At 59.9% G+C, this 9,397-nt stretch overlaps 3 protein-coding genes across 7 annotated transcripts; 2 read left to right on the forward strand and 1 right to left on the reverse strand.

Moving 5' to 3' along the window:
* Positions 1–2: 2 nt before the first annotated feature.
* On the reverse strand, positions 3–2,235 carry TRPT1 (tRNA phosphotransferase 1). 4 transcript variants are annotated; one of them, XM_032879337.1, is made up of 8 exons: positions 2,217–2,235; positions 1,762–1,845; positions 1,551–1,632; positions 947–1,116; positions 674–848; positions 417–473; positions 207–340; positions 3–109 (listed from the first exon to the last, which is right to left on the reverse strand). In XM_032879337.1, exons 2-8 carry the CDS (start codon positions 1,834–1,836, stop codon positions 29–31), a joined length of 774 nt encoding a protein of 257 aa, XP_032735228.1. In that variant the 5' UTR covers positions 1,837–1,845; positions 2,217–2,235; the 3' UTR covers positions 3–28. The 4 variants fall into 4 exon arrangements, with proteins under 4 accessions (XP_032735228.1, XP_032735225.1, XP_032735227.1 ...); XM_032879334.1 differs by lacking the exon at positions 2,217–2,235 and adding an exon at positions 1,938–2,146; XM_032879336.1 differs by lacking the exon at positions 2,217–2,235 and adding an exon at positions 1,978–2,044.
* Positions 2,236–2,350: 115 nt separating this feature from the next.
* NUDT22 (nudix hydrolase 22) lies at positions 2,351–5,104 on the forward strand. Its single transcript, XM_032879338.1, has 5 exons — positions 2,351–3,182; positions 3,490–3,588; positions 4,302–4,399; positions 4,530–4,623; positions 4,941–5,104. Exons 1-5 carry the CDS (start codon positions 2,703–2,705, stop codon positions 5,040–5,042), a joined length of 873 nt encoding a protein of 290 aa, XP_032735229.1. The 5' UTR covers positions 2,351–2,702; the 3' UTR covers positions 5,043–5,104.
* A 519-nt stretch (positions 5,105–5,623) lies between these two features.
* Positions 5,624–9,055, forward strand: DNAJC4 (DnaJ heat shock protein family (Hsp40) member C4). 2 transcript variants are annotated; one of them, XM_032879339.1, is made up of 6 exons: positions 5,624–6,048; positions 6,933–7,026; positions 7,515–7,714; positions 7,802–7,966; positions 8,670–8,756; positions 8,851–9,055. In XM_032879339.1, exons 1-6 carry the CDS (start codon positions 5,924–5,926, stop codon positions 8,951–8,953), a joined length of 774 nt encoding a protein of 257 aa, XP_032735230.1. In that variant the 5' UTR covers positions 5,624–5,923; the 3' UTR covers positions 8,954–9,055. The 2 variants fall into 2 exon arrangements, with proteins under 2 accessions (XP_032735230.1, XP_032735231.1); XM_032879340.1 differs by lacking the exon at positions 5,624–6,048 and adding an exon at positions 6,483–6,600.
* Positions 9,056–9,397: the final 342 nt, after the last annotated feature.

Here is a 9,397-nt window from a genome sequence, read left to right on the forward strand (position 1 = left end):
AAAAATAAATAAATATTTTATTGTTGGGTCATCCTGCTTCCTCTGGAGCTGTGCTTGGGGCCACTCTGACACTCTGTCTCTTCATTACCAGCCAAGGAAAGGGACTTTCCTGAGAGAGAAACAAGATGTTAGGGAAAGGGAGACCGAAGTCAGCCTGAGCTGGGAGCTGGGAGGGAGGAGAGGGCAGAGGGCACAGGCTCCATGACAGGAGAATCGTGGTGGTTCTCACGGGTAGGGCAAAGCTGCAGGGCCTCCTTGAAATACTTGGGAAGCAGGAAGCCATCAGCATTCCCGGGGGTGAGGATCACTCCATTGGCAGAGCGGAAAAAGGGGATTCCATCTGCAGACAAAGCCAGAGGTGGGACTCCTGCCCTATCTGAAAGCCCTGGGGAAGTCCCTGCTGTGTCCAGGCTCACCTGCCAGGGCCCGGGGCCCGTCAATGAACACGGCCACTTCACAATTTGGCCGCATGCCTGTGGAGACAATTGGAGCTGAGGCCTGGAGCATTTGGGGGCCAGTCATCAAATCTGGGCAGGCTCAGTGCGGGGAGGTCCTGGGCTCAGGGGCAGGGATGGGGCTACCACAGCATGCAGAGACCGGAATGGCCTTGGACAAGAGAAGCTATGATTCTTGGAGACGGACCCAGTAAAGACAGCTGGGGAGGGCTACTGACCACTGATGACACCAGGGTCCCCAGGCAGTCCCGGAGCCAGGTGGATATGTGTCCTTCCCCGGCAGGATAGGCCCTTGAGCAGGATGGATGGCCAGTGCCGCCAGAATGTGCCATGGACGAGCCTCAGGGGCAGGGCCTGTGGGGTCTCCAGGGGCATCAGCTCCAACTCCGGTACCTGGGATGGTTGGGGGAATGGACGGCAGTGAGACGCCCCCTCCCCACACATGGGCAGGGGTCCCACCTGGCTCTCCCACTGGTCCGCTTAGTGCCCACCTGTAGGGAGTGACCCTGATTGGCCCGGATGAGAGGGCCCGTGCCGGGGTCCCCTGGCTGCAGGGCAAACCGCTGCTTCCCGTTGGTGTCCACGACTCGCTGCACGTCTTCAGCCGAGAAGCCGTGGAACTGGGGCAGCTGAAGGAGGGTACCGAGGGGCACGAAGCCATCTGTGGGCAGGTATGGAGCTCAGGAGCGGAACTGGTCCTGGCCTGGGCCAGAGTTAACAGCGGGAGCCAAAGGAAACCAGGATAGAGCCTAGGCTTGGGGTGGGGGCGGGTCACAGGGGTTTTATCTGTGAGAGTCTCCCCTTTCTGGGCCTCCATTTCCTCACCTTCCATGGGAATAGGACCTGCCTTCGGGAGGGTCACAAGGATAGGGTGCCCCTGTTTTAGCACAGTACCCTGAACAGAATGGATGCTCAGTAAACACCAGTTACCTCAACAGGCAGGCTCCCGGGCTCTGGGCCTCGGTGCTCCCTGTACATGGAGGAGACGGGCCCTCTGTGCTGTCCCCACAGGGCCACGGGGTAGGGCAGTCACAGATAAGCTCACACTGCTCCCTCACTTCCAACCACTCACCTCAGTCCCCAAGACTCACTTACCAGCCCTCATGGGAAGCCCCAGCTTCAGGGCCCCGTGCCGCAGCACGTAGGAGAGAGCCTTGGACAGCTGCACGTCTTGGTCCTGTAAGAGCCAAAAGGTGGCCCCAGCTCCACTCTCACCCAACCAGCATATTCAGAGGAGCCAGGGCACCACGTCCTCCTCCTTTACCCTCCCACTAAGAAAGTGGGGGTGAGGGTGGGGAGGGCACACCTGTCCCCGGGGTCTGTGAGCCCTTCTACCCCTGGGTCCTGTGGTTTCCTGCCTCCTTCCTCCAGGAGAGTTCATGGCAAAGTCCTGCGAGGAACAGTGATAATATGAGGACTGTTAAGGACCCTCTCTTGTCCCCCGTCCTGCCCAGCAAGTCACAGAGCCTCAGGATGTGAGACCTGGGAGGGGGATATTCTGCTCATTAAGTTCACTTCCCACCCCAAACTTCCTGGTGCAGATAGGGAAACTGAGGCCAGCAAGCAAGATGTGCCCAAGGTCACACCGTGCCCGCCACGGATCCCGGGTAAGCCGAGACCCCGCGCTCCAGGCTCGCGGGCTGCCCCTTAAAGTGGGCCTCAGGAGGCGGCCCGGCGTCCAGGCTAACGGGGCGGAAGCGTCAGGGCCGGCGAAGACAGAATTAGCAGGTGGGAACCAGACACAAGCCGGCTCGGCCTCACCAACTCTGCGGCTTCACCGCGACCCCGCCGGCCCAGGCGCAGCGACCCGCCAATGAGAAGCGGGGGAGGGAGGGGAAGGGCACTTCCGCTTCGGGAAAAGGGGCGGAGCCTGTGTGTCGCGTAGTTCGGTGAGTGCTGCTGGAGGCTTGCGCTTCCGGATCCTGCGAGGGGTCTGGCGCCCCAGGGGTTGGTGGGAGGACCCTGGGATTGGGAGAAATGGGGATAAATGGGTGACTGGACTCAGGACCTCTGGGTGGTAGAGATGAGCGGGAGTCCTAGGGATGTCAGGCAGCAGGAATCTCGGGGCTCTTGTTGGGATAAGACACTCTCCTGCCCAGGGAGAGGTCAGAGGGGATCAGAAGGGCTGGGGGAACCCTAAGGAGGTCTGTGGCCCAGGGGGCCAGCTGCTTGGCTCAAGGATCGCTGTGGGGCTGTCAGGGTGACAGTCCCGGCTGTGTCCTCCCCCAGAGTGGCCCTGTCCAGATCATGGACCCTGAGGTGTCTTTGCTGCTGCGGTGCCCCCCAGGTGGGCTGCCAGAGGAGCAGGTACGGGCTGAGCTGAGCCCAGACCATGACCGCCGCCCACTGCCAGGAGGGGACGAGGCCATCGCTGCCATCTGGGAGAGCCGGCTACAGGCTCAGCCCTGGCTCTTTGACGCCCCCAAATTCCGTCTGCGCTCTGCCATCTTGGCCCCCACTGGCTCACAGGGACCACAACTGCTCCTGCACCTGGGCCTGACTTCCTACCGAGACTTCCTGGGCACTAACTGGGCTGGCTCGGCGGGGCGGCTGCAACAGCAGGGGGCCACTGACTGGGGTGACAAACAAGCCTACCTGGCAGACCCGCTGGGGGTTGGTGCCATGCTGATCACAGCAGATGACTTCTTTGTCTTCTTGCGTCGCTCTCGGCAAGTGGCCGAGGCACCTGGGCTGGTGGATGTGCCTGGGGGGCACCCTGAGCCTCAGGTGAGATGCCAGGCTGGGTGCAAACGCACAAAGACACAAAAGGCTTTGTTTTCCTCATCCCTTAAGCGGGGAGGGTGGCCTGGTGCTTATCTGGGTGGGAAACTAGGGGATGATGGGGGGCATGGGTTGAGGGGTGGGGAACAGAGGACTAGCTGGATCTCTGGTTGTCCATATGGAAATGTGGGCCTGGGTCAGGGGATCACCAAGACTCTTACTCTGTGCATAGCCAGGCCCTAAGGGCCAGCAAATATGGGGGAGGCAGGGAGGGAAGAAATGGAGAACAGGGGCTGAGCCTGACCTCTCCCAGGCGGTGTGCCCTGGTGACAGTCCCCTGCACGAGAACCTCCCTGGGGAGCTGGTGGTGCATGAACTCTTCTCCAGCGTCCTCCAGGAGATCTGTGACGAGGTGAGTGCAGAGTGGCCCAGACAGGTGGGCAAGAAGGGAGGGGGTAGAACATGCCAGAATTCCCCAGGTATGGGCTGGCGGGAGGGTCTGCAGGCATCTAGCCTTGGGGGAAGAGCTTGGCTTTGCAGTTAGGCACAAGTGGAGTGGAATTCTAGCCCTCATATCTGTGTGCCTCAAGCTCTTCTTTAAAATGGGAACAAGAGGGGCGCTTGGGTGGCTTAGTTGGTGAAACATTTGCCTTTGGCTCAGGTCATGATCCCAGGGTCCTGGGGTCGAGCCCTGTGTTGGGCTCCCTGTCCAGTGGGGAATCTGCTTCTCCCTCTGTTCCTCTGCCGTTCTTGTGCTCTCGCTCTCTCTCAAGTAAATTAAAACCTTTAAACATTTTTTTAAAAAACGGAAAAAAAAAGGAACAATGACAAATGTCTTGCTTAATCCACTCCCCCACCCCACCCCATCCCTGCGCCGTGTGTTGAAAAGAGGAGTTAATGCGAGTCCCAGTTACTCCTGACTTCCCTGGGGTGACCCTGGGCAAACTGTTTAGTTTCTGGAGTTCTCCTTTCCCATCTGTAATGTGAACATGCCTAAGATCTGACATTTTGTGATTCTGGGCACTTGAAATACTAACTGTAAAATGCTGTACAAGGATAATGTTCTTCATTGAGACGGGCAGGGATGTGGGCAGTGGGCACTGACGGGTGGACGCCCTGTCCCAGGTGAACGTGCCACTGTCCGCTCTGAGTCGGCCACTGCTGTTGGGTATCGCCCGCAATGAGACCAGCGCCGGCCGCGCCAGTGCAGAGTTCTACGTCCAGTGAGTGGACTCCGGGGTACAGGGTTCTGGGTAGGTGGGTGGTCCAGGGGAATGGCTGAGGCAGCTGGGGTTTCTCAGGGACCCTCCAGGGACTGGACACTCCCCAAGCCACTCTCCTGTCCTTTTCCAGGTGCAGCCTGACTTCTGAGCAGGTGAAGAAGTACTACATGGGTGGGGGAGCTGAGGCCCACGAGTCTACGGGAATCATCTTTTTGGAGACACAGGTGTGAAATGGCAAAGTGTGTCCTGCTTGGACAAAGAGCTGGTGTTGGGCTTGGCACAGGCCAGGTGATACATGTCTGTCTCCCCAGGGCTGGGTCAGATGGGGCTGCGAAATCTCTTAGAGCTTTCCTCCAGAGCCACAAGGCCTCTTTGGGGATGCCCTCAGTCCAAGAGAGGGCCAGGAACCTCTTCAGCTTCCTTAACATGTCTCCCTAGAGACGGTGAAGTGCAGAGGGTTCTGAGGCTTAGGAACGCTGGGGCACAGCTCCTGCAAGAGACCTGAGGGCTGGATGTTGGGGGTCTTACTCTCTCCCCACAGAGGGTACAGAGGTTGCAAGAGACCGAAATGTGGACTGAGCTCTGCCCATCGGCTAAAGGTGCTATCTTCCTCTACAACCAAGTCCGGGGAAGTCCCACCTGAGTGTCCCGAGGGTCCTCAACCCTAGCACGACTTGGAAGACAATAAAGGGCTTTATTCTTGGATTCCATTGGCATCTGCTGTTTCTGTGAGACAGAGATGGACCGCTGGGAGAGACCTGGGTGGCTGGGAGGCAGGACGAGCGTTGGGAAACAACAAAAACCCAGACTCGGTTCTCCCTCCGCAAACTAGAATGAGGACGAAGCCCTCTTGCCAGGCCGTGGTGAAGGTCCGGGCCTCCTATGCGGTGGAAGCTGCTTTACGAAAGCTGTCTTGCTGCAGAGCAGAGTAACAGCCCTATTCCCGGGACAGAGCAACGGAAGCGGGGTCGAAGGCCTCAGCGAGGGCAGGCAACGTCCCTCCCGCTTCGCCAACCGGCGCCCGTTGTCTTTCCGCAGGTCCGCGGGCCTCGACCTCGTTGGGTGGACCCGAGGCGCCAAAAGCCAATGGGTTTGTGGGGTGTGGCCTTTGACGTACGTCCGGACCTTCGGGTTCTGTGGGCGGGGCATCGGTGTCTAAGCCAATGAGAACGCGGGGGCGGGGTCCGCATAGGGGCAGGAATAGGAGGCCGCGGAATCTGTGAGCGCTGCAGGGGCGGGGCGGGCCCCTCCTTCACCCGCCCACCCCAAGGCTCCCAGGGTGGGGAGAGGGTCCCCGGCGTCCGGGACAGCTGGTCCCGGACACGGAGGCCAGTGTGGGGACGGGCTCCGTACGCCCGGGTCAGAGGCAGGGGCAGGTCCAGGACACCGGCGTCCGGTCCTGAGGAAAGGAGGCCCCGCCGCCCCTGGGTTCCCCGAGGCAGCTTCAGTTTGCCTTCGCAAGTAAACGGGGCCAGGCCCTTCCCTTTGGCCCCGGAGTGCTTGAAGTGTCCCATCCTGGTCCCGATGCACTCTTCTTTGTGGCCTCCTTTCACCAGCCGCCGGCCTGTCGCCATGCTGTCCCTGTGCCTGTGCCGGTCGTGGCACCGCAGCCCTGCCACCCGGCTCTTCTCAGCGGCCTCCGGGCAGCGGTGAGTCGGGGGCAGGGGGCAGGCCCCCATCATTCAGTGGGTTTTCGTTGAGGAGGGCCTGCCCAGCTCCAGGCCGGGACCTAGGCACTATGATAGTTGTGATCTCTGTACTCTGTGTCAGGTGCCTTACAGGCTAGTTTCAGGTAACCCTCACCTTCACGACTGAGGACACGGGATTAAAGATTAAGGGATGACCCCCAAGTCATACAGCGAGTTAAGTGGAAGAAGTAGAGTTTGAGTCCAAGCCAAACTCAGTGCTCTTTTCGTGACTGCCGTGGTGGTCAAGCACCACTGTGCAGCTCTGTGGGCGGGGGTGCGGTGGGGTGGGGGTGTGGCTCACAAATATGCAGATTCCTGGGCCTGGTTTTGGAGAGTCTGATGCTCAGGAATGAAGTGGGCCTCAGGAATCTGGTTTTGGGGGGGTTTTGCTTTTGCTTTTGTTTTTTAAACAAGCTTTCTGTGTGTTTACGCAAGGGGTCTGAGGGCTACACACTGAGATGTTCTGATCTGCACCATACCTGAAATGCTCAAAAAGGGAGGGATGATTTACAGGTGGAGCTCCCTTGGCCTCAGCTTCCTCACAACCTGGTTCCTTCCTTCCTTTCTTTTCTTTCTGTTTTTCTTTTCCTTCCTTCTTTCCTTCCTTTCTCCTCTCTTTCTTCCATCCTTTCTTCTTTTTCTTTCTTTTCCTGTTTGTCTTTCTTTCTTTCTTTCTGCCTTTTTCTTTCTCTCTCTCTTTCCTTCCTTCTTCCTCTTAATTTCTTTTTTTTTTTAACCTCCTGGTTTCTGAGTTGAGTGCGGGGGGTGGGGGGTGCTGGGAGGGGGAGGAGAGGAATATCCTCTGTGTTTCTACAGCCCCTGCAGTTTCTGGCCTGTCTCCACAGGTCTGGCCCCAGGAACTACTATGAACTGTTAGGGGTGCATCCTGGTGCCAGCACTGAAGAAGTTAAACGAGCTTTCTTCTCCAAGTCCAAAGAGGTACCAGTGATCCTAGGTGGGGAGGAGGGACAGTCAGTTTGAGCTGGATAAGGTACATTTCAGATTCCCGGGAGAGGAGTTGAGTGGCTCAGTCTGGATGGTGCCACATCCCTCAGCATGCAGAGTGGGAGTTGCCCTCAGGGCAGAGGTCTGGCCAGTTGGGAGGAAAGGTTGGGGGCAGGCGTCAAGGATTCTGTGTGATGGGCTGGACGTGGTTCTTTTGAACTGCCTGCTCTTGAGAAAGCCTGAACCAAGGCATAAAGTGAGAGCCAGGCAGCAGGTGGGGAGGGCTTGAACAGGGGAGGGGGCAGGAGTCCGTGCTTCCTGACTCTCTGGCCTTCTAGAAGGTTGGGCAGCCCTGAGAGGGAGGATTACTGGCCAGGCAGGGCCTCTGGGGATGGTTTGAGCCTTTGAGGGTGGACATTACTGGGCTGGGTTCTGTGAAGGGACATGGAAAGAGAGCTGACGGGAGTCCTGTCCCACCCCAGCTGCACCCCGACCGGGACCCTGGGAATCCAGCCCTGCATAGCCGCTTTGTGGAGCTCAGCGAAGCATATCAAGTGCTCAGCCGAGAGCAGAGCCGCCGAAGCTACGATCACCAGCTGTCCTCCGCAAGTCCTCCAAAGCCTCCAGCAACTGCGGCCCATGCCAGGTCTGCTCATCAGGCACACAAGTATCAGGCACACAGGTACAGTCGTCCTGCCCCTTGCTTGCCCCACCACCCCCAAGTCCCCTAGGGAGCCTCATCCCACACTTCCTTTCTCCTCCCTCCCAGCGGCTCCTGGGAACCCCCCAATGCCCAGTATTGGGCCCAGTTTCCTGGTGTGAGGCCTCAGGGACCAGAGTCGAGGAAGCAGCAGCACAAACAGAACCAGCGGGTTCTAGGGTACTGCCTCCTGATCATGCTGGCGGGCATGGGCCTGCACTATGTCGCCTTCAGGTGCCTCCCTGCCTTCCCCCTGGGCAGAGGGCGGAGGATGGGGGGAGCCCAGTGTGGTCAGTCATACATCCACACCGCCTCTGGGGCCTGCACTTTTGTGTCTCTCCAGCTAAGAATGGCGCGAAGTAGGTCTCCTGAGCATCATCTCCTGGGCAAAGGCAGCTCTGCTTCCACTAAAGGCTAATGTCATTTTCAGTTTTTTTGGCATTTGAAGGTAATTCTTTGGTGCTGCTGCCAGGACGTGCTGGAGTCAAGCAAGATCACGTACAAGAAGGAAATATGTTGTAACTGGGCCTCACTGGCAATTGTCCTCACTTGTTGGGCAATCGGCTGTCTCCCTGCCACTCTTTTATGCATGCCATGGGTACCGAGGTTCTACAACAAAGATACCTAAGGGCTGATGCCCACAGCCAGCAGCCTGCCTAGCTCAGTGGCGGAGTGACATGTACACCCTTTCTAGTCTCCTGCGAGGAGGAACACCCTGATGTCCGGAGCTGTGGTCACCCCCTCAACAGGGCAGCCAGGGACCTGGGTCACCAGTGGACCCTGGATAAGCCGTGGCCCTTCTGGGTCCCTCTCCCCACCTAGCACAGGCAGTTGGCCTGAGGTCCTCATGAATGAGGAGACCCTAGAGCGGCCTGGATGGCATGGGGGTGGATTTGGGGGGTCGCAGGGATTGGGGTTAATTGTAACCCCCTTGCAGGAAGCTGGAGCAGATACACCGGAGCTTCATGGATGAAAAGGACCGGGTCATCACAGCCATCTACAATGACACACGGGCGCGGGCCAGGTCTGTCCCAGTCCGTCCTGCCCTCTCCCTTCGCTGTCCTGGCACCACCCTCTGGGATGCTCTGTCCTGACCATCCAGGTGCTCTCCCGTGCAGGGCCAACAGAGCCAGGCTCCAAGAGAAACTGCAGGGGCAGCAGCTGCAGCCCCCACCTGGAGGACCAGGGATCGCGCCTCCCGACACAGGCACCCGGCCGTGAGCGGCTCACTTGGACGCGGGCTGCCGGTTGTTCCCTCCTTGCTACCCCGCGGGACTTGCCACCCCTCGAAACGCGGGCAATAAAGTGCTTCTCAGAGCTCGAGTCCTGCTCCTTGCTTCAGGCCCAGCGGCCCCCTCCCGGGGCCTCGCCGGGAGAACCGCACCCCGCCCTCCGGGTCCTGGCGGCGGCGACCCGGGAGCCCGGCCCCCTGGGCGGCGCGTCCCCTTTCCCCTGCTGCGGCAGGAGGGGGGTGTGTGGAGGGGGCGGGTCCCCGCGGCGGCCTCGCCCCCCCTCCCCCGCCCCGCCCCCGCCCCGCGGCCCGGTGGGGAGCGCGTGTCTGGGTCACATGAGCCGCCCGCCCGCCAGCCCGGGCCCGGCCCCCCGCCGCCCCCGCCGTCCCCGCCGTCCCCGCCGCCGCCGCCCGCCGCCACCGGCCGCCCGCCC

Source organism: Lontra canadensis, unplaced genomic scaffold, assembly GCF_010015895.1.
Source record: "Lontra canadensis isolate GAN:19392208 unplaced genomic scaffold, GSC_riverotter_1.0 scaffold66, whole genome shotgun sequence".
In the NCBI taxonomy this organism is placed as follows: domain Eukaryota; kingdom Metazoa; phylum Chordata; class Mammalia; order Carnivora; family Mustelidae; genus Lontra; species Lontra canadensis.